The sequence below is a fragment of the Netta rufina genome, assembly GCF_964035555.1.
Source record: "Netta rufina genome assembly, chromosome: 2".
Classification (NCBI taxonomy): domain Eukaryota; kingdom Metazoa; phylum Chordata; class Aves; order Anseriformes; family Anatidae; genus Netta; species Netta rufina.
Window position 1 is genome coordinate 41,582,041 of NC_140124.1, and position 27,225 is coordinate 41,609,265.

The 27,225-nt window shown below is 35.0% G+C and overlaps 2 protein-coding genes across 7 annotated transcripts in view; both read right to left on the reverse strand.

Annotated features, from left to right (window-relative positions):
* Window positions 1-18,760, reverse strand: part of NEK10 (NIMA related kinase 10) — a gene marked incomplete at both ends in the record, with an annotated part of 96,935 nt that extends 78,175 nt beyond the window's left edge. The window contains 14 exons of the mRNA XM_084306658.1: window positions 2,239-2,316; window positions 4,439-4,500; window positions 6,273-6,412; window positions 6,882-7,106; window positions 8,467-8,553; window positions 9,779-9,858; window positions 10,862-10,929; window positions 11,285-11,363; window positions 12,902-12,943; window positions 13,746-13,830; window positions 16,689-16,787; window positions 17,270-17,400; window positions 18,306-18,366; window positions 18,687-18,760. Of these exons, the coding sequence (XP_084162784.1) occupies window positions 2,239-2,316; window positions 4,439-4,500; window positions 6,273-6,412; window positions 6,882-7,106; window positions 8,467-8,553; window positions 9,779-9,858; window positions 10,862-10,929; window positions 11,285-11,363; window positions 12,902-12,943; window positions 13,746-13,830; window positions 16,689-16,787; window positions 17,270-17,400; window positions 18,306-18,366; window positions 18,687-18,760 (1,311 nt within the window). The remainder of the gene's footprint in view (window positions 1-2,238; window positions 2,317-4,438; window positions 4,501-6,272; window positions 6,413-6,881; window positions 7,107-8,466; window positions 8,554-9,778; window positions 9,859-10,861; window positions 10,930-11,284; window positions 11,364-12,901; window positions 12,944-13,745; window positions 13,831-16,688; window positions 16,788-17,269; window positions 17,401-18,305; window positions 18,367-18,686) is intronic.
* Window positions 18,761-22,433: 3,673 nt separating this feature from the next.
* SLC4A7 (solute carrier family 4 member 7) overlaps window positions 22,434-27,225 on the reverse strand; it is a 75,164-nt gene continuing 70,372 nt past the window's right edge. For all 6 annotated transcript variants that reach the window (XM_084282264.1, XM_084282268.1, XM_084282267.1 and 3 more), the window contains one exon: window positions 22,434-26,821. In XM_084282264.1, coding sequence (XP_084138390.1) covers window positions 26,740-26,821 — 82 coding nt within the window. In that variant the 3' untranslated portion in view covers window positions 22,434-26,739. The remainder of the gene's footprint in view (window positions 26,822-27,225) is intronic.

Here is a 27,225-nt window from a genome sequence, read left to right on the forward strand (position 1 = left end):
CATGTCAGTAAGCTCTGTACTTATATGACTAGGTAGATTACATTATTAACCTGATAATGAAGGGAGTAAAAATGTATTTTTAGGCACTTCCTGTACTAGGTAGGACTATATAAGAAAAGAGGAGGAAGGGAAGGAAAGAGGGAGGGAGGAAAAGTAGATAACTATAGCTATAGTACACACTGAAAAGCATGTAAGTCATCATCTTTTCATCTGCAGATAGTTCAAGACTTGAGAGTTGCTTTCTTCTCCAATGGTAAACAAATTAAAAAAAAAAAAAAAGTAAATGTAATCAATGTTTTTGAAATGATATAGTAGGATCAGCATTTGACTTTTTTTTTTTTTCTGAAAAATGCAGTATAGAACACCAGAAGTTCTAACATGGGGCCAAAAAAAAAAAAAAAAAAAGAGAGAGAGAGAGAGAGAGAATGTTCATTTTTTAATTTTTTTTTTCTATAAAGTACATTTACATTACAGAAATCTTTACATACCACAGTTTCTACATAATCTCTACTCAACAAAGTTTATTTGTAACACATCCACTGATAGGTAGTTAATATGTATGCTTTTATGTAACACATCTTGAATTCTTTCTATCAAGAGTCATTTACTGCACCTGCTACACAATATGGCTGACCAAACAAAGATGGCTATGAAGTAAACCAAAGGAAAATAAGGTATTGAAACAGTGCAAATAAGTAAATGCTTCTAACAATTTAGAATTACTCTATTGTATCAGTGACTAAAATGCTACTACAGTTCATTTTGTTAATCCCTGTTTTGATGATGGTAACTGTATCTTAGTGATAACTGCAGAACTAATCCGTATGTTAAGAACACATTTTCCAATATTTTGAAAATGCATTAAATTAAGAAAATAATGGCCAAATATTACTTGAAAGGAAATTTTGCAGAAAATAAACAGATTGTTAATGCTACTAAGAAACTGTCTCTTTTACAGGAAAATGTTTCTTTTCAGTCCAAAATAAACCCCCTATCACACGAGAAGGATTGTGGGTTGCTATGTCTAATATTCCACTAAGAATCATACTCAGAACTTAGCTGCACAAAATAACCCAGACCAGCTGAGCTGTAAATGTTACCTTGAAAGGTTTTTATTTTAGAGACTGTACATAGATTTTATTTTAGAAAGCCCACCAGTGAAGGGATACCATGAAACTACTTTAATAATAAGTGGGCATTTAAAATGGCAGTAGTATTTGTCTTTCTTCCATTAGTATTCTGAGATTAAATATTAATATTTGTGATATGCCTCAGCTAAGGCATGCTGATTTTTATACATGGTACTTATGCAGAATCAATGATTGATACTACAGCAACAACTGACGTGATGGAATGAAATCACTAAGGTAACAAGCAGAAATAAGCTGAAAATGTAATCATTGAAAGCACAGAAAATGGAGCAGTAAAGAACTACACTGCACTGTCAGAATCTTAGAAAAATGCCTATGAAATTCATAAAGGGTATTCCAATAGCTACAACTGTAATGCATAGCAGTAACAATGATAAAGGCCTTACAGACAGCAATTCAGCTGTGGTAAGGATCTCATACTTGTCCACAGAAGAGAAGCACCAGTTGTGTCACAAACATCCCTGAACCACAGACCACTACTTTATTAAAGCTTAGAAAGACACCCATTTCACAAAGGCTGGAAAAGAGCCATCAGATAATTAATAACTGCTGATAAATTTCAGCCTAATTTATTTTATTTATATTTATAAACATTTATAAATAATGATATAAAATATAATTATTAAAATAATTAATTTTATTTAACACCCACCATAAGATGCTCCAGAAATAAACAGATATTAGTACGACATCAAGCTTTCATCAAGTTTCAGTGAGAGCAATGAATAAAAAAAGATCTGATGTTGGGCAGCCTGAAGTAGTCCTATCACTGGAAAAATACTCATTTTCCTTTACACCGTATGAGATGCAAGAAACATTGTAGATCAGAACAGAGCACCTTAAATTGAATCAGCAGTTCAGCTTTTACTTCTTGGGCCATTTGTTACTCCTGTTTTCGTTTGTTTGTTTGGTTGTTGTTGTTGTTGTTTTAATTATTATTGTTTGTTTTTATTTGTTTGTTTTGTTTTGTTTGATTTTTTTTCCTTCCTCAAGTAAGATACTTACTTTAAAATAAATTTTAAAACCATGAAAATTCTCAGGACCTGCTTTGGACTTTCAATATGCAATTATAATAAAGGGCATTTACCTGCAATAAATTAGCTTTTTCAGCATTCCTTTCTTTGTTTGGTAAAATAAGCTTTGCTATTGTATATATCCCATTTGCCTGGAACAGAGAAAGGTCAACATTAATAGCATTCCTTTGCACAGAAACCACAAATAAAAACATTGCTACTTCAGATAAATCAGAATCTAATACAAATTTCCAAGTTCTCAACCTCCTGAATTATAAACTGAAATAACTTAAATGTACATAATGAAATCGTCTTTACATTCAAACAGATACTACAAGGTGAGCTTGCAATAAATATCATAAACTAGAGAGACACCAGAAGTGGTAGCCTGAGTCTGTGCCTTTGGTGGGATTTTGTGAAACCCATACTGTTTTTGTGGGATTTTGTGAAACCCAAACTGCCAGTTTCCATTTCCCTGTAACCATGCTTTTGTCCTCCACTAACATATTATGTCCATCACATTGGTTTGAGAGATGGGCACTAGTGGATTTAGTTGCAGTACAGCTCCCAGTTACCTCATAAGCTCCCTACTGGGGACTACTCTTCTCTCTAGCAGACTTGAAGGGAATGTGTGTCAGCTCTGCAGATGCTCTGCTGCAGTTCCTGACACATTTTCTTCAACTGTTCATGAAGGCTGGATTTAACCTAAAATTTTAGCCAGTGAAATACAGACATTGAGTCATAAACATGTTCTGGCCTGCAGGCTGCTACCAAGGCTGTAAGTTCAGACAAAGACAAAGGATGGACAGAAAGAGGGCAGCTACAGCAGAAGCAAACGGTTCTGAACAGCCTGAACCAGATATCCTTTGCTACTGATAAAAACCTTTAGAGGGTATTTAGCTTTACTTTCTATACAAGTTTCAGCACATAACTAAAAGTGCTGCAACTCTTCTCCCTCTATCTATTTTTAAACTAAGTTTCTTCGTCTTGTTCAACGTACAACCCTAAATTACAATAGCACAGAGAAAGAAGTAGGATTGAAAATGAAAGAGACTGCTGTAGTGTAGAAATCTGTTAAAATGAACACACTTGAAGCTTTGCCCTGATTTGGAAGGCAGACATTGGCTGATATTTTGACAGAGGGAGACATCATTGCCTTTAAACAGAATGAGTGGGGGAAGAAGCTAAACTTGAAACACCTTATTTCCAGCTTGTACATTGTCCCATCAATTTTCAGCAATTTTAACTGACACCACAGTTATCATGCACTGCTGGAGCAACACTGAAAAAAACTACTCTATGTTAAAATCAACCTTTCTTTTCCTAAGTCCCCCAAGTGTTGCACTGTTTTCAAAATATATCTAACTTAATAAGTGATGTTTTACTTTGATGAAATCAGACTCAGCATTAAACATATGAAGTTATGTTGTTCAGATAAAAAGACAAATTTTGTTTACCTTGAATTTCAGTGCTTAAGATACATAGAAAAAAAAAATAGACTTCCATTCTTTTCTGCCTGAACAACAGTTTTTGAAATGTATACAAATGTCTTTACCTAAATACCTTCTTTATCATAATTAAGATAACCCTGTTTTCTCAATTCCTTTTAAGAATAACTTCAGCTGGGTTTTAAAATAAAATGAGAGCTTTGATCACTGACAGCATATAGGGTATAAAAGTTGGATATGGATTTTAGCTGATATTATTGTCCTAAACATTGATGTCTTTGGCTATTCATGCAATACATAGCAGGGATTTTTAAGAACAGTTTTCAAATCCGTAAGTCCCAACTGAAATATTACATTTTAAAATGTAGTTTAGAAACACACCCCTGGGGATGGAATGCCAGGAAGCCATCTCAGAAATATCAGACACTGAGGAAAAGGGAAATTGTTTGTGAAACAACAACACAACAACATTAAGCTGCACAGTTTGAAACTAAGGATTTGCTTTTCTTAGTTAATTCCATGATGACACTTACTACTATTCTGTTATGCCAGCAAAAGCATGGCAAGAGATGCCAAACAAAATATACACTAAGAAAAGCTGTTTATTATCCCAAACAGCTAGATACATATGTTGATATCTTTGTCCTTATTTGTTTGTAAATGTATAGAGATGCTGTTATAGAAAATGTATTTGAAAGTTATATAAAGGCATATTGTCCAATCCCTTTAAATTGCATTTGGCTTGTTAATTGGTAGTGACCAGTAAGAACAAATAAGTAAAATTATAAACCACAATGCCTTACTTAACTTAATAAAGTCTTCCTACCTGTACTACTTGGTAAGCGTTTGTATCATTGAGCACCAGTTCAGTAATCGCAGCACAACAAGCTAGAACAAAAATTCAGATGTAACATTTAGGGCCAAATTCATAAAGAAATTCAGATGGCATGGTGAATTAACCTTGCCTAAGGGCCAAATGCACACCCCACCACTCATTCACTCCCCTTCTTCAACAGGTGGGGAAAAATAGGATAGAAAAGCTCATGGGTGAAGATAAAGAACTGGAAATAGCTCACCATTTATCATTACAGGCAAAATAGACTTAACTTATGGAAAAAAATAATTTAACTTATTGCCAATTAGAATAGATTAGGATAGTGAGAAACAAAGATTAAAAATTAAAACACCTTCCCTCCCCCCCCCCCCCACCTCCTCCTTTTTTTTCCCCAAAAGCATCTTCATTCCTTTATTCCCAGCTCATCTACCCCATGCCCCAGCAGTGGGGGGGGGATGTGGGAGGGTGGCAGATGAGCGTTACAGTCAGTAGCTAACAGTTCCTCTCTGCTGCTCCTTCCTCTTCATACTTTTCCTCTGCTCTAGCATGGGTCCTCTGCACAGGATGCAGTGTGAATACCTGCTCTGCCATGGAGCTTCCAATGGGCTGCAGGGGAATCTCTGCTCCAGTGCCTAGAGCACACCTTTCTCCTCCTTTTATGACCTTAGTGTTCACACTGCTGTTTCTCCTTTTTCTTCTCCTCCTCTGCTCACTCAGCATTTTTGCCCTTTCTTTAACACATTTTCACAGGCACACCACCAACTTTGCTGATGGGTTCGATTTTGGCCAACGATGAGTCTGCTGTGTAGCCCCCTGGAAACAGCTATGTCCAGCACAGGCTGACTCCTACCTCCCAGAGGCCACCCTTGCAGGCGCCCCACTACCAAAACCTTGAAACCTACAACCAGTACCCAAGAGATAAAAATATAGATAGGTACACCCATCATAACTAGAAGTCTTCTGTAAATTCAGTGCTTACGTACAACTGTTTTACCTAGGGGTCCTTAAAGAAAGCAGAAGTAACCCAAATATATGCTCCATTCAGGTAGTGCTTTTGGTAAGGCACTACAGTCTTTATGGATGTGAGAACTGCTAATGCAATTCATTTCACATTACTAGCTCCTCAAAGGTAACAGTGATAAAGCATTCAAAAGGTCCCTTCCAACACAAACCATTCTATGAGTCTATGATTATGCTACATCTTTCAGGAATATTCTTCTCATGTAATCCTAGTAAGGATAGTTTCCATGGTCCTTCTGTAATCACTAGAAAAACATGATCCTTCAGAAGACATTTCAGAGCGGAGACTTGATGTGATATTTGATATTAAAAAATCTCCTCTTAAAGGGACTCTCTCCAGAGCTACTGAATGATCCTCAGCTGACTGTATTCATCTAAAGACAATCTTAGAAATATCACTCTGAAAGATTTCCACTGTAATGAATTTATGACTGATCTATCATAGTAAGTTTGAATAGAGGGAACAATGTGATCAAATAAAACTAATCTCAAGCCAAAAATAAAATCTTTAAAAATTGAGACATTTATTCTGGCGGAAGAAATATATGATTCCCATGTACATAATATTTTATACTTTGTTTCTTTCTAAAAAAAAAAAAAAGAAAAAAAAAAGTGTGCTTTTGAACATATGTACTGGTATTGCACATTTAGAAATTAACACAGGTTGACTTTGTGCTACCCCTCCAGGTGGGAGTATACACACTAGCAGGTAAAAATGTTTATAATTTCAATTTTGAAATATTTTGAATCCCTTTTTACAGGTGTAAGTGAACACACGACTGAGGATTACACCTTGTGAACGAACCTGCTTGAAGGGAGAAAGTATTTTCTTGTATCTCATCAGAACTCAAATCATCTGACAAATGAAGATGTTGGATTCTGCCTGCTGCATTTGCACTAGATAAACTTCCGACTGAAGAGCGATCAGAAACAAGATTTCTTTCCCTGAAAGAATTAAATTGCAATATAAAAATGGCTTAACGCACCTTTGTTAGCCATTTCTGAAGTTCTGAAAACTTTTTTTCACTCCACTAATAATGTTAATTGTTAATACAATTTGAAAAAACAAAGAAGCCTTTAAACAAAAAATCCCTTTAATTCATTCATTATTTACATTCACTATTTTAGTTCATTAAATAGGTGTCTAATTATAAGGAAACTAAGTAAACACTAATAACATTTATAATCTATTCATACCAATATATACACTGAAAATATGAAAAACTATAAGAGAACAATGCATAGTTGAAAAAAATACTGCTTATTCATTATGTTTTAAATAGTGTTTTAATTTTTATAGACATCATACACAGCTGAACAAAACAAAGATTCTATTTGATAAAATGGAGTTTAGTAACATAAAATATGAAACAGTCTCACATAAGTGACAGGATGCTCAGGAACAAAAACCTACCCCTGTAGTATATGAAGGAGGTGCTTGATTCCACCCCAAACACGGATTTCCGCACTAGTCTCAGGGTCTTCACAAACCTGAACCAGAATCCAAACTACACTCCATAGAAGCTTAATATGATCAGAATGGAGTAAACTGAGTAAAACTGGAATTCCTTCATACATTTTTACTTGTTCTTTGACCTGTGACTCTGCACATAGGAGACGTAACAACTCTGCTGTTAGCCTGAAAAAGTCAGTAAGAGATTAAAACAATAGCTTCATCATTAATTTTTATTGCCTGTTAGAAAAAAAAAATATATAGATATAGATACAGATATAGACATAGATATAATTTTATCCTTCGGAAAGGATGAAATTATATTTACTATTGAATTTGACTAAATTTTCCACTAAAAAGACAGACAAGCATACACAGCCAGCATGGAGGTGGCCAGGTGGACTACAATCACTCAACCATTCATATTACCACCTTCTTGCTAATGGCATTACTACTACAAGTAGCACTGTATGTGTGAAGTGTGTGTACAAGTATAAAGTCCATCTGTTAAAACAGAATAGCTCCACAAACAATCCAGATTCTTCTCCAGTATGTTTTGAATATTATGTTTACAAAAGGATTGGATGTATTATTAAAAAATTTCATACAAGATTTTCATTAATTTCAGTGTAATTAAGATGTAATTAAGATGGACTTTTCAGTGAAACTGTGGTTAGGAATTTTCACTTCCACTTGAGGCCAGAAAGCTGCATGTATGTCTCATGAAACATAGGAAAATCCCTAACTGAACTTAAAGTTATTCATAACTAGCATTCAACTTTATCAGCTTCCTGCCTATATTCAAATTCCAGTTTTTATAACACCCCTTTGGTTTATATATAACCTAAATAATTTCAAATGCAGAAAGTAAGTAGCATATTTTCACATTTTCATTTTATTTATCTCTAATAATATGGAGAATAATTTGCATACTAGAAGCACAACTTTTTTTTTTTTTTTTTTTTTTTTTAAGTCTTCAGAATTATAAATGAATAGTTTATGTGAAATATCAACTTTGAAAGCTATTTGTTTCTTACTGAAGTGCAGATATACTATCTTCAACTAGCAGGCTTAGATGAGATGAAAGTGGATGTTTAAAGATCTGTACAATTTTGTGATTAGAGGGATTTGTGGTCTTATCTAGCCTCTGGTATAAACTACAGCAGCTATATGTTCTTCAGTGTTTTACTATTTTATATTCAATATCGAAGGAACTGTCTGAGTTCAATATACTTCCCATCTAACCATTCAGGTTTGACAGCAGCAAAGATGCATCAAGAAAATCTTCTGCTGTCACTTTTTGGTAACATCACAATTTATTTGCACTGCACTGTAGGCCATCAGCAGAGAGAGAAGAGACAGCCTATAACAGAACTACTAGAAGAGATTTCACTATATCAATATCTGACAGAAAATGCATAGGTTTCAGAAATTTACTCTGAGAATCTTAAAGTGGCACTCTATCTAATTCCTCTAAATAAACATGACTCTAAATGAAAAAGTCAAAAAATATTTTAACATAATTAATCTACGAGCAAAATCTCACCTTTTAGAAAGCAAATCGTATTCATGTAATATCACCAGCAAGTTCTCAACAATGGTGAGCTCACTTATCTTCTCCCTACATTCTGGACTACAAATTGATTATTTCTGGCATTTTTATGAAATTAAATCATATCAAAAACACACTGCTCTTTAGCCCCATTCCTTATACCCTGTTTTGACTAATATTTTTTTCCTCAAATCTTATCTAATAACGACATCACAGATATTTAAAGACACAAAGATACGTTGGCTCAAGACTAACAGTGTAACAATTTTCAATTTTCTCAGTACAAAAAAAAGTGAATGTGGACACCTGAATGCATAAAAGTAAAGTTGAAAATAATTTGTTTCATACTAGAAATTAAGAAAATTAGGTGTACCTTTAGAATAAAATATAATTTATGCAAATGTTTGTAATATACTCCATATACTGTCTTACCGAGTCAAAATGTGAAACATTTAATTCTGTGAAGAAATTTAAATGGAAGTTGCAAATGTATGCATAAGATTCAAATTCAAATTCATACTGATAATTAAAAAAAAAAAAAAAAAGGAATAAAAGAAATTTGGGAAAAGAGAACATCCAGAGAAAGGTTAGTAAGTAAATTTTTATTGATCTTAACAAATTGTATTATTATTTTCAATTTTATAATTTTCCTTATACTTTTTCATCTTAAAGATAAAATTGTTAAACAAGTCTGGAAGACATTAGGAATTAAGTCTTTAAGAGTAAACGATGCCGTATCTTCCTTTTTCATTTTCCCCATCCCCACCCACAACAGAGTAAAATAATAATAATAATTAAAAAAAAAAAAAAAAAGAAGAAAGAAAAGAAAAGAACCTTATTTTCATTGAAACCAGTCATTTTGTGAAGAAAGGGTACATATATATGGATTTGGGTGTATGCATTCACTATTCACTGCACTGAACAATATTCTTGCTTGCTATTGTGGGACACATATATTAAGTTCAGCACAAAAGACCTTCATATACAGAGAATTCAGTAAGAACTACAGAATTCTGCACAGGGATTACAAAAGAGATTCTATGACTCCAGCCTTGCAAAGCTCTCCACACTAGCAGCAAGTGTGCTGCGAGGACCAAAGTTTCCAATTAGTAGCTAGTAAAACCTTTTTAACTTTTCATTTTTACTCATTCAATGTAAAATGAAGCAGACTTCCTAGCCTTCCACAGAACAAGACTTGATTTGGAAAAAAAAAAAAGTATTCCTCACAAACAAGACAAGGCATAATGTGTAAAGACATAACATTAAAATTCTTATTGTGAACAGCAGCACATTATGTTGAACCTACCTTTCTGCTAGGCTAATCAGGGCAAGAAGGGCACCTAAAAGCACATTACTGTCTCTGGCAGACAACAAATTTACTAAGGTCTAGAAAATGAAACATCAAACAAGACAAATGAATATAAATGATTCATTTTCCTTTATGACTCAAACATATAAGTAGTTATTTATTGAAATACCATAAATTTTCAAAATAAAGTTACCAAATACTTAAAGAATACATTAAAGGTCTTAGGTACTTTTAAAGTACATTTTAGGTACACTAAAATACACTCTTAAAGTCTTACAATACACCCAAGTCTTCGGACGAACAAGGACGTTTCATCTTTTTAAGGATTCATCTCTCAAGATTTTTTAAAATATCTGTGCACTTTAATATAACTTTATAAACAACTGTTCCTGTGTAAAACACTTCAGAATTCTAAACCAAGTCCTCTTGAAGTAAAAACTTAATTTTAAGCTTATATTTAAACCATACAGTAGATAATTTAAGGCCATATAAATATATATATTCTTAATGATTTATATCAAAGTAAAATTCTTATTTGTCTAGATCCTCTAGAAATGTAATCCAGTCCTATCTGATCTTAATTGCCAACTGCAGCATAACAGAATCACAAAGCACTACTTATACTGATCTCAATCTCCAATGTTACTATTTTTTCCCACAAATCAGCAATAAAATACATCAAGTGTAGATCCTTACACTGAAAGTAATCTCTAGCAAAACTGACACACAATGTTGCCTAAGTGAAAAATCAAAGCAGACATTTCAATTCATATCATAGGATACATAGTCCCAGACAGTGTAAACATGGCTAGTATTTTTAATTGGAATGAGTTTAGTTCAAATATTTAAGAACTAATTTTCTCAAACATCCAATAACTATGCATTGAGCCAGTTAGTCACACAGAAGAAGTAATCATCATGATGCTCGTTCACCACAATAAAAGACAGAACTGAGATTATCTTACTTTACAAACTTGACATTGTAAGGAACTTAGTGCCAACTAGATGAAATCTGAAAAGGAAAATTCATTTAGTTAAGTAGCTAATTGGTTATGATTAGTAATTTTATAAAGCACTTACTTTATGTGCTCCACTTGCTATAACCCATTCTCTTTGATCTTTAACAGCAGCAATCTTTTGAAGAATGTCTACAGAACAAAGGAAGTTGCATATATTGGAGCTTTACCACTCAGTATTTTCCATTTTACTTAACAGATAATAAAATAAAATACCAGATAAGTTCTTTGAACCACGACTAGCTCATTTTACCCTGTTACTTCAGTGCATAGAGGTATTTAGAGGTATTAAATTCTTAAGAAGAAATATTAAACCTAAAAAAAAGGTTTTGCTTTCTACAGTTTCAGCTACCTTTATAATTACGTGATGATGCCAATAATGAATCTAACACCTTAGTTACTGACCCTCTCAGGTATTTTAAATGTTTTTAAGCCTCACATACAAATGTCATAAGTGCACTCAAAATTTATGTTATTGGCTACTTACATGTCATGTTGACCAATTTGTCTATATCATGCTGCTGCTCTCCATAATCAAGATAGCTATTTGCTACGGTTTCCATATACTATACGTGGGGAGAATTAAAAAAATAAAAGTACATTAAAAATAAGTTTTAGTTCATAAATCTAGAGTGTTATGCACACAACTTGCCTGTAGGTGGTGCAGCTGTATCATTAAAAAAAAAAAAAAAAAAAGTAAGTCTGTAAAGTGTCACTTTTGCTGTTAAAACTTCTCAGGGTACAGAAGAGATCTTGGAAGTACAAGAACTCAAAAGTGTAAAAATTCCACAAGAGGAAAATCCACTGAGCAACTGAACACCCCTAAATACAAAGACCTTACTTCTAGGGCCATATTCAAGATACGCCATAATTCACTGTTAAATGGGCAGATTCCACTCAATGAAGAACGAGTATTAAAAATCTAGGAGTAAAGCAGTGTTAATGTAAAGCATCAACAATACAGTAATTGGTTAACAATAATATTCTGCAATGTAGAATTAGTGTAGTCCCCAGTTTTCAGCCTGTTCAACCATTCTATCACTATGCTTTCACCTTCGAAAAGTCATTTGCTAAAATTCAAGGTGCCTTTACATATCTTCCTTCAAAAGTCTATAGGGTTTTTTTTGACTGAACCAATTGTACTGACTTTTCTAATCCTTTCCTCACTTTAGGGGGCATTTTTTATGCCTTCCAAAAGGAAAGTCTTCTGTTAAATACTGCTAGATTATAAGGATATAAGTGCACTGTGTACTAGTTTTAAAAATAAAAAATTAATAATAATAATAATAATTTAAAAAACACCGTTTAAGTGCAAACACAGGAATAATTTAAAAAACACCGTTTAAGTGCAAACACAGGAATAGATTCACTTCTTTCCATGAACCAAGAATACACTTTTTTTTTTACAATATATTTTATTCTAATCATAATAAACTGATATTCAACATAATAGGTAAAGGTACTGTTCTGGTTTAGCCAGGCAGGCAGCTAAGCACCACGCAGCCATTTGCTTACCACCACCCCACCCCATGGGATAGTGGAGAGACTCAGAATAAGGGTAAAAGCTCATAGGTTAAGATAAAGACAGTTTATTAGGACCAAAAAAAGGAAAATAAAGGCAGTTTAATTGGACTGGAAAGGAAGGGAAAATATAGTAATAATGATGATGATCATGATGATGCTGATAGTAATTATAATAATAAAAGAAAATACAAAGCAAGTAGTGCTCAATGAAATTGTTTAACATCCACTGCTCAGCTTGTCCCCAAGCAGCTGCCCCTAACTCCTGCCAGCCAACCCATATTTATTGTTCAGCGTGACACCACATGGTGTGGGACATCCCTTTGGCCACTTTGGGTTGGCTATCCTGGTTCTGTCCTCTCCCAGCTCCTTAGGCACCCCCAGCTTCCTTGCTGGCAGGGCAGCACGAGAAGCAGAAAAGTCCTTGACTCTGTGTAAGTGCTGCTCTGCAGCAACTAAAACATCGGTGTGTTATCAGCATTACTGTCTTCCTAAATTCAAAATGCAGTGCCTTAACAGCTACTAGAAGGAGAAACAATTATATCTCAACCAAAACCAGGACAGGTACTAAAAGGAATTTTACCTGAGCTAGATTTTCAATCCCACCCAAGCTGTGGAGCATTTCCTAAGAGAAAGAAAATAAAAAGATGAAAAAATAGAGTCAGAATACAAAAGGCACTACCAATGAGACTACACGAACATAAATGCCCTGTTCATTATGAATGTTGAGAAACCTTAACTCTAGTGATCCAAGTCAATGCATTTTGGAGATGCTTAGCTGTTTCAGAGTTTAGAGTTACTTACAGTAAGTAGGTAAGTAAAAACACAGAGGTGAAATGTGAAAGATTCCAAAATTAGAACAACAGTATAAGCTTTGCAACACATGCAAAAAAAAAAAAAAAATACACAATACAAATATCTTAACAGATGTCAGGGGCTGTCTTATTAAGAATGGCTATAACAGCCAGAAAAAAAAAAAAAAAGAAAATCTGCTTGTTCGTAATTCTTAAAAGTAGGCTGCTAGGGGGAATAGGTAGCTTTTGGTTTTCTTCAGTTAGTAAGTTATGGAAATTTTACATATCTGTACAGAGCAGTAAAGTCACATACACAGTCTAGGGCTCTGGGCAATGACCGAGACATCTGTTACGGAGATTTATAGGTTCTTTATTAGGGTTAGCAACACCAAAACCTACAAAAAACAAATACCAGAAAAAAATAGCTACCCAGTAGCAGTGCAAGTTATCTATTGAAATCTGTTTGCAACTCACTTATATCTTTGCATATAGAAATAGAGGAGCATGTATATATTAAGTATGCATCCATAAGACTATACACATTTATATACACATGCACCAACACAAGCATATGCATGATGTTATATGCATCCTCTTGTCCAAGAAAAAAAAACAATACTTTGATATACTAACCTGGTAGCATGGATCCCTTATTAATAATCTCAGGCAGATTAATACTCTAAGAAAATGGATGGATGGAGCTTGATCAATCCACTCTCTGTAACAGAAATATCCACAACATAAACCAAATACAATAAAGAAGTGCAAAAATACTTATACAAAAAATTTGGATTCAGGAATCGATCGACTAGAAGATTATTGAACTACAACAACTGTACAATATACCATACTGTAGAATTCTATACTATAGACCTTTTATATCATTTGTATTCAAACAGATAAGTTCAAATAAATTGATTTCATTATATGAACACTAACAGCCAACATTTACTATCACTGAACTGATGCAGGGAAGTACATGCTTATCTCTAAGCACAAGCTGATCATGCTTTGGTAGAAACTTAAGTGCTTGGATCAAGGCCCAAAAGGCACAAGCACTGAAAGCACACATCAAACTTCAGCTCACAACTTCTACTTACATAAATACATAATAAAACCACATGGGTGTTTCAGAAGTTAAACTACCTAGATTTGAAATACTTATTTTTAAATGATCTTGGGTTTTAAAAATTTGAGTACTATTAGTCTTTGGATTTTTTTTTATATGTTGTTGTTCTTGTTGTTTGTATGTTTCCAAATAGAATTTCCTCTTTTATGGTTCTACACACAGTTCCAGCACAAGACTTGGCAGAAAGCACAAAGCATCCAGGGACAGCAGTCCTGCATAAATACCAGAAACGGAATTACTATTTCCATTGTCTGTTATAGGTATATATCACCATTTTCTTTTTGGAAAAACAAACAAACAAACAAAAATTCAGATATCTTTGGGGAATTTCTTTTGTTAACTGAGAGGACAGAATCTGTATCTTGGCAAGCTTCCAAGGAACAGAAGTCTGTGACGTGGCAGCTCTCTTACGCTTTTATCATTTGCAGTTGGGAATGATGCCAATGAATGGCTAAAAATATTTTGATAAAAATAAATGTTTTATAAGTAGAAACTAGCAAAATCTCAGCCTTTCCACGCCAACATTCTGCCCAAAGTAATAGTGTTTTTCATTATGCTTCCATACTTGGCCACTTCAAGAAGTGCATAACTTTCATGGAGAGTGAACAGCAACCATATACTGGCAGGCAAGAATTTGTAAGCCAAATTAGAAAATTATCCTTAGCTTACTTTAAATGGTGGCTCTACAAAGTTATACTTTAAAAAAGCGTTGACTCTTGGCAGGTGTTAGTTTCTTTAATTGTGCAACACATCTGTCACATTTCTGAGGGGAGAGTAATTCAGTGACAGTAATTCTCTGAGCCTGGTTAACATTTGAGAACCTATTCCTGTTACTAGAGACCTTAGTGTATATCCAGCATATGCCAGCAAGATTATTTTTTTTTCTGCCTGCTTAGTTACACTCCTTATCCAAACAACTTAAGTTGTACTCATCACGGTGATTTTTTTTTTTGCCAACAGAACTATCTTCAACTAGTGACATTGGTAAGTGGGTGTGATTTTTCAATTTGCACCCCAAACAACATAGCTATGCAATTAAATTATGTAATGCAGGTCAGGGTGACAACTTCTAAGGCCTTGACACAATGCAACGGCAGTTGTTCCAAAGTGAGGACACCATCACAGCCACGGTAAAATATTTATAAAGACAACTAAATCACCTTTGTAAGGTGATTACTTATCCTAAGGGTCTGTCAAATTTATTAATATATGCTTGTTTCATTAACCTTACACCTGGCTGCTTACATTTATAATACAAGATGCTAGTTTTGGTGTATCATTATAATCATCAACGGGTACCAAAGAAAACAAAAACTAAAATATGAGCTAGGTATGCCATAATGTATAAATAGAACTTGTTATTCTTTGTGTCTTCTTATTCTTAAGAAGTTACTCTTAAACACTTAAATTTTTGGCAAATGAAGCTGAGTCTCTGATGTGACACTGGTAGGTACTGAGATCATAGAGCTCCCTTGAAAAGAAAGAAAAGAAAAGAAAGAAAAGAAAGAAAAGAAAGAAAAGAAAGAAAAGAAAGAAAGAAAGAAAGAAAGAAAGAAAGAAAGAAAGAAAGAAAGAAAGAAAGAAAGAAAGAAAGAAAGAAAGAAAGAAAGAAAGAAAGAAAGAAAGAAAGAAAGAAAGAAAGAGAGGTTCCAGGTTCCAGATTTAGAAATCATTTAAATGATTTTTTGATTTGTCTTAAAATCTCCTGCTATTTAAATAATCAAAGATGAGATAATTCCCTAGTTAGATCTGCACAAGTGTCTAAGCAAACCGTGAATTTTATGGTGGTTTTCAGGTACTTAGATAAAATCAATTTGTTACATATTAGCACGTTTAAACGTTTTAGGATTCCTCCTTTAAGCTTCTGTGCCATTTAGGATTTTTTAGAAAATGTACTTTGGATTGAAAAAGGAAAAATACATCATACAACAGTGGTGTATAGTAACAGAAATCCTGAAAAATACTTTTTTTCCAGAAAACATCTTTCTCTACTCCCCTATTTTTAGAAGGTCTTGCACATTTTTCTTGCTCAACCAAATGGCAGCAGCATAAGAAAATACATAAATATTTCCGTAAAATACAAATAAAAATCAATAAAATAAGAACAAAACTATTTGGAAAAAGAAACTATAGATTACAAATACCAGATATGGGCAAATGATCAAAGGAAACATAGCTGATGTTAGAATTCAGTCATCCAATTTTTTTAAAAGATACCCAGTCCTTCCTTCTTCCATCCCAACCACCCAAGCATTCAAAGCTAACCCCAAAATGACTGTTTAAAATATTAAAACTAAGATTATGTAGAAATGTGAAGCTACTAATTTCCACATAGAGGTCTACTGTTGAACCATATATATACCAGGCCTTATCCACACATGTTGGTTCTCTAATTAAGGCAAAAAAAGTGATCCCTCCTTGGGTATGAATGTGTTGAATATACTGACCTGCAGGTAAATCTGTTCTTAACTAAAGCTGTAAAGATCTCTTGAAACAGCTTATGTCTGGGATGTTTGCTAAAATTTCTCTCATTCTTGTAGGTCACACTAATAAAAAATATAAGAAAAATGCTGAATTGGTAATTATCTTTTAACAAGCCAAAACTTAACACTAGCAAGAAAAGGTAAGAAATATCATATGAGCACTTACAAGGGAATGACATAATTTCAGATTTCCAGACACTAATATGTATGGAAGAACAATCTGTCTCTTGGATAACTTGGTACTACTATAATGGAATATTATAAGCTTTCCAAATAAAGAAACCATCTTATTTAAATTGGATATATTAATTTTCAACAGTCCACCCTACTGAGTGAAAGCATGTGTCAAATTTACAAAAGCAAAAATATTCAGTTAGGTTTAGAAAACTAAAAGTATATAATTTGTATCTCAGCGGGTTAACATGAAAGTACAAGAAACGCAGTTAAATACAAATATAAATGCCTTCAACACCTCACCAAGTCTAAGACACACAAAGATGTTCAGAAATATAACACAGTACCATCATACTGGTTCTTTCTTTTACCTAAAGTTTTCCAGCTCAACAACTTCAGTTGATTCTTGCCACTGACCATGAGGGTTTTGTCCATTGCTTTTGACATTTTGCAGGTATCTTGTTATGCTGGATTGACCATTTTGGAAACCTACAGCTGGAAGCTAAGGAAGAAAACCAGGGTACTCATGAGACAAAGAGTTGGTTTTAACGGTTTTACAAGAATTTTAACATGAAAAAATACCTTTTCTCAAGTTCTGGCTTGAACTATAGACACTGTTAAACTTTCCATCCATAACTGCCATTGTAAAATACACACACAAAAACACATCATGCGATAAAAAAAAAAAAAAACAAAGTGGACACTGATGCAAAGCAAGGCTGGAAAACATGTGTGGAGACATAAAATATAAGGAATAGTACCTTTTCAAGTTTATAATAGTAAAGCTTGAGAAAATCTGCAACATATACTCATTTTCTGTTTCTTACCTATCTCAATTCTGTGAGTTGAGGTGAAGATTTTACTGTCCTAGAAGCTTTAGGCACTGATATTTATGCCCTGAAGACTTTTAGCTGAAGTGTTATTCTCCAAAGACAAATTGTTTATGGTTAAAATGCTGATTTTTTTTTTTTTAATTTTTGTACTTTATTACTCTTCACCATGTCATAACTAATAAATCTACTAACCTTCCTTCTTGTGAAATTGTGGAAGGGTGTGGAGTAAATCTGTGAGGGTAACTGACTGTGTGTGTTAAGAGCTGGATACAACCCGCTTGAGATACTGACGTAAAGTAGTTGTTTTTCCTGTTTAAATAAAGATTATGGCAGAGTAGGATGGGAGTTGGCTCAGTTTCATTCTTTCACCCTTTCTGAGTAGGATTTGCCCCACAGAGAAGCACTAATATTGCAGGCAGAGGTGGGGGGGGCCACCACATCCACTACACAAGGTTTTAGTAACTTTTCATCATAATAGAGCACAATATCGTAAGTATCTGCCACAATCCATAATCACTATTATTTATAATTATACAATTCTTCAGCATGTTTAATTATAGTTATTGAAAAATACCTGCTGTTTGCTTGACAGAACATTTAAGAGGGACTGAAGTCTTTTAAGATCAGAATAATCCCTAGAATAAAACAAAATAGCATAAATATATGTTAATAGCTACATAAACGTATTTCTTAAGAGTAAAGAAGGTCAGCAAACAACAATACCACTGACAGAAAATAAAGTCTTCTGGTGTTTAGTGTCCTCATTTTACATGGAGAAGAATTTATAGCTTCTCCAGAATGTGTTAAATCAACAAAGGTGTAAATAAACTTCGTGACCAGAGTAACAGTTGTCATGTTTATACTGCATTTCAAATTAAAGCATTCTGCTTTGGCAGCTAGTGCAAATTCCACGTGGGTCCTGCTGAAGTTCAAACAAAGACGTCAGATACTATACCTCACAGAAATCCCATGAGGCTTTTTGTCTGTAGCTTTTTCTATGCTCTTCAGCTTTTTGTCCTGATCAGGCATTGTATGTATCATTGTCATCATTGCACGACTAAGAACTCATTTCCTTAAAAATAAAGTAGATTAGGGTTATATTACTGCAGCATTAAGCAACAAATGTCTACTCACAGAACTAACTGAAATGACTAGGAAAAAAAAAAAAAAAACAGCTCTACCATTTTTGCAACACAAAACTTTAGGCATTACATGAAGATACTCTAGAATTCCAGATATTAACAAGAAAGTAATAAATCTCATATACAGAAACCTTAGTTTCCCAACACGTTTTTGGTGAGGGTAAATAATACCAGCTGTCTTGCTATTGCACTTCAGTTTTATTGGGCTTTTTCTTCTTATTTTTACCATTATTTTTCACCATGGATTGGCTATTGATGTTACAGCAGTGCTCACAGGCTGACATCGAGGTTGTATCTTACAAGTTGTCCAGGCAACAAAGAAGATAATGGTTTTATCACCTAATTACAAAAGGTGGATCAAGGGTAGAAAAAGGAGGTATCTGACAAATAAATGAGATGCACACATCATGCAGTCTAGGAAAGAACCACAGAAATTTTCAGCAGAGGTTGGAATCCAGGTCTTATGAATTTCATCTGGATGCCTTATTCCAACAGCACCCAGCTTTCCTTGCAGTGGGACGTATAGCTTATTTCAGTAGATGAACAGAGATGTAATGGATTGGCCCTGTAAGGGCCACTACCACACATTAGATCCACTGCAGACAAACATTGTTTATTTGCATCAGATTCAGTAGGTCTGACTTCCAAGAAAAAAAAACAAGGATAAGTATCACTTACTGGACAGGATCAGTACCGCTGTGTGAAATCCTTTCTAGTTGTTTTACTATTCACTAAACAGACTGGATGTTCCCTGTCGTGTGTTTAACAGGACATCTCTTTGAAATCCTATAGCCTTCTTTTCTCTTTGTGCAGCGTAGAGTAATGCAATTGGTTTTTATTCCTCTTTCTCATAAAGTCGAAGATGATGACAACCAGGATGGAAACATGCATGGTAAACAATCAGAAGCTGCTGTTTCCCTCCTGAAAATTAGAGCTGTTTTCCCAATTATACATTCTCACATCAGGCACAGAACTACACAAAAAGCAACTGCTGACAATATGAACTCATGCACTCAGGGAAGTGTCCCGTAAACTCAGCTCATCTGCTCCTGTTGTATTGCACAAGCCTTTATCCTATCACCAGTAATCACACAGAGAATCATTGATGTGGATCCCCAAGAAATTCCTCCACTCTCCTCCAATATACAAACTATATCTTCTCTGTCTTAACCCTCATCACCCCATAGCTTGTCCCCAAGTACAAGGGCAGGGAAAATACACACAACAGAGCATTTGTCTGTGAGGCTTAAAGTGTTGGTGCCCTTCTGCTTTCCTGCAGATATAAGCCAACGTAACTGCCAGCTGCGGTGAAAACGACAGCCCCTGTCCCCTCCCAAGTTCACCCACTCCTCTCCACTTCTTCAGCTTACCAGCCCCAAACCTGTGCCAGTTTAGAGAACTAAACAGGAAGAAAACTGTATAAGTCTGTTTGTATGGTTAGTTTTCTACAAATTTAGCTGTTACAGTGGCCCGATGAACATCTCTACTGACAAGGCAGAGGGCAGGAGTGCACGGCTGCAGAAGGTGGAGAGAAGAGCAAAAAATCCTTTCATTGGTAGCCAGTCCTGAAATCAGGTGGGTGTACTGGCACCACGCCCTTGGTGAGGGGTTACTGAAGGAAAAACCCCTTGTTTTCCTTGTACCAGCCATAAACCTGAGAGAAAACAGACATGAAAAATTTCCTTACCAATTCACACAGTGACTTGACTTTCCTGAATCGCTAAGTAAGTTCCCACCCATGTGTTTCTTCTTTACTTGTGCCAGAAGAAATTTCCATGGAGCCAGGCTATTAACTATCTTATTAACTGTGCCCCAGCTATTAAGCTGGTCCCATGAGTAATGCATAAGAAACAAACCAAACAACACTTGCACTTTATTCAGGTAGTGCCAGAAAAAGATTAAGATCATGCAACTTTTAAAAACAACAGAAACGCATTAAGGAAAATAACTCTACGGTGTGGAGTCTTATTCAATTCCATTTAAAACAATGAAATGAGAGCAATATTAATTAATTCATTTTAAAAGGTAATAATTACATTTAATTATTTACGTTAACTCAATTACAAAGGAAGAGAGATGCATTCTGATAGTGCTGGCGTGCAGGATAGGACAAGAAATGTTCCAGGAACCCTGACAGAACGAACTCACATGATGAGAAACAGGAGACAAAGGAATTACCACAACAGATTTGATCTGTGGCCCAGCCTAGTATCTGTCTCAGATGACACAAGCACATAAAGCTTCAGAAGGTGAAAAGAAACCCCAAAATAAACAAAAACACAAAGACACATTGGAGGATAAATCGACCTCCACAAACTACAGCGCAACGCTTAGAAACTTGCTTTAAGAAAATGATATGTTATGGCCTTTATAATCTTTATTAGCAATAACCAGTGGATGTAAGTAACAGATACAAACAGCTTTGTAAGCTAACTAGCTGCTTGTTTGACCTTGAACTCCTTTCTTAATCACTCCAGGGGCCGAGTTCCACTACCTAATTATATACAGCAGTTGAACTGGCTTAAGCTGGATAAAGAAGCAACAGATACGTTATATCTTGGCTTTAGTAAGACTTTTGATGCTGTTCCTAGATAGGAATGTATCTAACCTGGGTGAGATCAGATGAAAAATCACTCAAAAGCGCGGTTATCGACATGTTATCGTCAAAACAGAAAAGTGTTTCGAGTAACGGTCAAATGACGTCAGAGGAAGATCAAAGATGACAAAAAAGGTTCCCAAGATGTACTTCTCCTCCTCCAAGCAGATGAAACCGAAGGCAGCTCTGGAGCACTTACCCCCTTGCTCTCGCAGAGCACGTCAGAAGCATCAGCACCAGCCCAGGGAATTCCTGGCTGGTGAGCACGCACAGGCAGCGTCTGAAGAGTTTCGTGTGTGTTTAATCAACTTACGTGTGTTATCAACTGAACCCATATGGAAATCTGCAAGTTTACTACACATGAAAACCTCCATACGCATATATTTACCTCTTGAGTTTTGTTTTATCCCTTCTTTGGAGATTAATTAGGATCCAATATGAGGCTCCCGTTTTGCCGGCGGATAAGAACACTCAAGCCGCTGGTTTTTGTTCACTTTCTCTCTGCAACGCAGCAGTTTAAGGGAGCCATAAACGGCCGGGTCTATTCCCAAATTCTTATCCCCACGCAGCGTGTCTGTGGACTGTTTTCCAGATCATGACCTGCACCCTCAGAGTCCGCCCATCCTCCCCACCCTAACCCCTCAGCGGCCCCCTCCGAGCCCTGACGGAGATCAGGTCAACCCGCTGCCCCCCTCACCTGCCAGCCCCCGCTCCCGGCCGCTGCCAGGCTTCTCCGGTCCCAGCCCGCGGCCAATCGCGTCCCGCCTTCTTGGCAAGGAACGGTTCGGTGGCCAACCGCGAAGGGCGATGCTGCGAAGTGCCCGCTGCCCTAGCGACCCGCCGACGCCGGCCGCCGTTGCCATGGGCACGCGGACGCCGCTGGCCCTGACATGGCTGCCGCGGCCGCAGCCCGGCCCGCAATAAAAACGCCAGAAGCCCTCAGATTTATTGTTCGGTTGATTTTTATTGCTTTTACCAACTGTCTGAAACATTACAAAAGATAATTTTATTCTACCAGTAATTAAAACAATAAAGGCTGGATCTTTCACATCAAAGACAAGTCTGAGAGTCGTGTTTTCTACAGGAACTGAATAGCGAGCGGTTCTACGTTTGGAATAATGTTGTCACTGGCTTTGGATTTTGTTAAAATAAAAAAGCATCATTGTAATTAGAAAAACAGTCATAAAAATTTGAACCGTACAGTTATCACATTTCAAATAATCAGCGTTAAGATCAAAATCGTAGTTCAGCTACAGATGCTGAACCATGGAAGACCCAGTTGCGCAGGAGTATCAGCAACGATAGAAAGAAACCCATTATAAATCATGTGTCTTGTTGATAAATCATCATTTAGAAAAGTACTGATTTTCAAACTCAGTCATTATTCCAAATAAACGTCAACAGATACTAAATTCAATATGAAAGTGTCTTTAGATTAACTTCAACGACAACTAAGAACTTCCTATAAGTTTTCACTAAAAAGTTACAAAATAAAATTGACTTAAAATTCTAAGCAATTTGCTTTGTATTTATAGCACTACTTTTACACTGACTCAAAGCTGTGTGCTTCTAGTCTTAAAATCTGCTGTAAAATAAATTACTGTTGGTATAAACAAAGTATTTCACACGTTTGTACTGTACTTGATAATGAATTTGAACTAGATGAGTAATTAAAACATTACTAATCACATACAGCAAAATGAAAACTAAAATCATAGCGATGCTCATCTAACAGACTACATTTCTGACCCAAAAATCATGAACCATTTATCTTCTGATTTACAGAATGTATGTACAAGATAACCCTTTAAAATGGTGCAGGCTCTGTGACATGACACCAATTTGTTACAGATATATTTTACAACAAGTTGAACCTGTCTTTGCAAAGGGCACAAATTAGGAAGCTACCATATAAAGACAAAGATAAAGGTGAAGTAGGTGAAAAGTTATTGGAGAGCTTTCATTACATATAGAAAAAATGGCCAACACATTTGGTTGAAAAATCCCACTAGGGCACCAAATTCTATCCTAACAGGCTTTACGACGACAAACTTGGCAATTTGGAACATTTCACTAAATAACAATGTAAGATGTCCTGTTACAGCTGCAAAATTAATCTAGGAAGAAAGTATAATGAACTTGGGCATATGTAAACAGAATGAAATCGTAATACATATGAAAAGTACTAAAGAGTTTTGTAGAACATAATTTAAACAGGAGACTGCATTTTCTCTGAAATATCTTAGATGATAATTTAAATGGAGTGGTCAAAATTAAGACCTACACTTTATGTAAACATTCATATTTATAAATAAATTAGAAAAAAAAAAGGGGGAAAAAAAAAAACAGGGACTTCCTGAGGTGGCTCTGCAGCCAGATACACAGTAGCACTAAGCTCCATTCCGGGAGACCAAGGCATCTAAAAAAAGTGCAGGGTTGTTTATTTTCCTCTAACTGTTGGAATGGAAATATATTGGCTTAATTTTTATAGGACTTAATCCCTATGAAAGAATCAGTGCACAGTATTTATCACTGTTCTTTTGTACCCATTAAGGCAAAACATAAATCTACATATGGTCTGTTAATTATATCATTAGCTGTTTTACTTTAATACTATGCACAATTTTAAAGCAGAAGTGGTGTAAAATGAGCAGCAAATTACTTAACCATAAGTTATCAATGGGTTTTTTATGCACTTAATACCAGGTCTTCTTATATTTGTGTGGGGTGGGAAAAGTGCAAGCATAACATACTACTAACAAAGAACACTGGAACTAAAGGTCACTGTAAACTGCTTTGCAAGTCATAGTACTTCTGGCACTGATTTAAATGTCTACAGAATTAATGAAGAAATACTGTGATTAGACGTGTGGACTTTTTATATTATTATTATTAATCCACTAGAGAAAAGCCCACTTCTTTTAATATTGGCCCAAACTTAACCCTTCAGAAGAAGCCAGATAAAAGATGTGCAGCACCAGGAAACCCTGATTTCTGGCATTAAAGAGTTAAAAATCTAAGAGGCTTATACTAATTTTTGGGGGGTCTTTGGAAATCACTGTAGGGCTGTGAACATGAAGTATAAAATACTAACAGGAAGACTTGTACATGAGTAGTGTACTGTGGATAACACTATGTAAACTGCTTAAAACAGTATTTTCCCACTTTCACCAGGAACTAACAGTCAACAACTGTGGTTTACTTTTTTTTTTTTCTTTTTGATAACGCTAAAGTTTTGGAAAACCATCTGCCATACTTTTATTGCATCTCAGTTTGACTAGACGGAAAGCATAGGTATTTTCTGACAGAAAACATACTCAAGGTAAGGCACAAGCTACACTACTATATCTAAGGAAAAAGGAGCATCAATACAGGCCATACACAGTATTAGTCAAATTTGTAATGCAGACCTCACTTTTTTTTCCCTGACCTGAGCCTTCATTATGACAGTTTGGGTAGGACTACTCATACTGCTGTACGTTATGATTTTCAATAAACTGCCTTATCAATTCAGCCAAATGGAAAAGAACATCAACAACAACAACTACATTATATGTAAAGCAAAAGGTAACAGTGCGTGTAACTTAAAAGCTGTTTTTAAATATTTCCACTTATTCTCACTGATTGGTTTATTTTGTAATATACAATCATCTTCTGTCCAAGTGTCAATTCTCTGAAGAGCACCAGAATTCCACCTTAAATGGTGTTTTCAGATGAACTCTGCCCTCTTCCAAAATCTTCTCCTTTTGCTTTTGTTGAGAATTTTACCATGCAGCCCATGGTAAAACTCCCAACTTTGCTAAAAACAGAATTAAGCAAGCAGCCATAGTCTCGGTTTGAAATTCGCACAGATCCCAATTAAAGCCATTTTAACACATCCAGAAAGGGCTGGTATCACTTCAGAAAATAGACCATTTCAGGAAATAAAGTCAAGAAATTAAGGCATAAGGCAAAAAGAAAAAAAAATAATGGACACTGCAGCAGGTAAGCAATCAAGATTTTCATTTACACGTAAAATTCTCATTTGAGATATTATAATGCTAAACACTAGACCTTGAAAATAAGTACAATAAAATGCACTGACTGCATTTTTATCGGTGAGCCCACAAAAATCCCATTTACTTTAATAAATGAATATTTATTTTTTCAATTCTTCTAACATGATAAAATTTTATACTAATTAAAATAAATAAAATGTTTAAAATTAAGTTGATGTACTATCATATATGCCCTTTACAATGGAGAAGATCAGAACTGTACAAACAAATACCACAAGCAATTTGTAATCCATAAAATAATACTGATTTTAAACCTATCACAGAATTAAACCATGGCAAATTTAATCAAATACACAGTGAATTTTAAAATGAATTAAGCAAGAAAAATATTTTGATGAGGACAAGAAATACTCTGAAATGTCAGTCTTACAGCTGAGTATATCAGGTTTTCAAAGTCAGTGGAAAATGTAAAAACAGGAAAACAATTCAAGAGTGCTAGTGTAGCAAGTATGTATGACTTCCTATAGACCAAATTGCTGTCTGTAAATCCAATTTATATTGTGTAAACATGGAGTTTCCAGAATGGCAAATACTGACTTGGGATTGTAACTATAGTTACTGTACTCATACTGCTACTGAATGACAATGAAAAATCAAGAGTGTATTTTAAAAAATAGTAGCAGAACAGAATATTTACATATGTTTTAAGGATTGATTAGCCACCTGACTTAGGGCTCTAGGCCATGTCTGTAAAATGAGAGTGACAGAATCCAAATAACATTAGCATGTAGTGGAGACATAAAACACAGTAGTTCATGTTAACAGCACATTAATAATTGATCTATGAAATCACAAAAAAATACCCTGCAAAAACAAGCAGTAATTTCCTGCACAGAAAACAAACTTCTGTAGCGCACATTATAAACAGAGGTATTGCAAAATTCTAAGCAATGTGGACCAGTAATCATCAGCAAAAGCTGACTTAACTTTTATGCACATACTGATTATTGAAAATAATATGCATTCATTACAATCTTCCTATTTAAAAATTAAAATAAAATTTCCGATAAAATAAATAGCTGAAGTGTGATTACCACTCATCTGACTTGTAGGAAAATCTTCTCCTTATGTAAGCATATCTACAGTGCCCTAAACAATGGCAGAATTAAATACATATTACTTAAATTGGAAATCACACTTCAATGGTGTAATACCCTACAGTGATATATACACACGCACAAATACACACAATTAATTCCCCTTGGTTCAGTTCTATAAAGATGTTTCAGCATCCACGTATTTCACAACAGGTGCATCTTCTACATTTATTTTCACACTTTCCGGCTTCTCAGGGCTGTTGAAAGCAAAGATGATCATTTGAGATATGGTTCACATTACTAAAGGTTGCTTATCAAACATTTCATACGTAACAGTCAACACAGCACTTTATTCAAGTATATTTCTTACACAGCAAAGATGATATTTCAATCAGGTTTAATTTGTGGACACCAACCCAGGGAAGACCCTACCAGTGTACCAGTGAAAGTGCTGGACTTACCTTTTATTCCCACTGGCGTTTGTAATATTTAGGAACAAACAATTCCCAAGCTCGTACACAGTCTAATAAAACTTCTAGAAACCCTAACTCCAGAGTAGCATACAGTTGTATTAAGCAAATTAAGAGTAGCTTTAAAACTATAATAATACATTTAACATAACAACTAGAATTCCTTAGACATTGTTTAACTTCAGCATAGA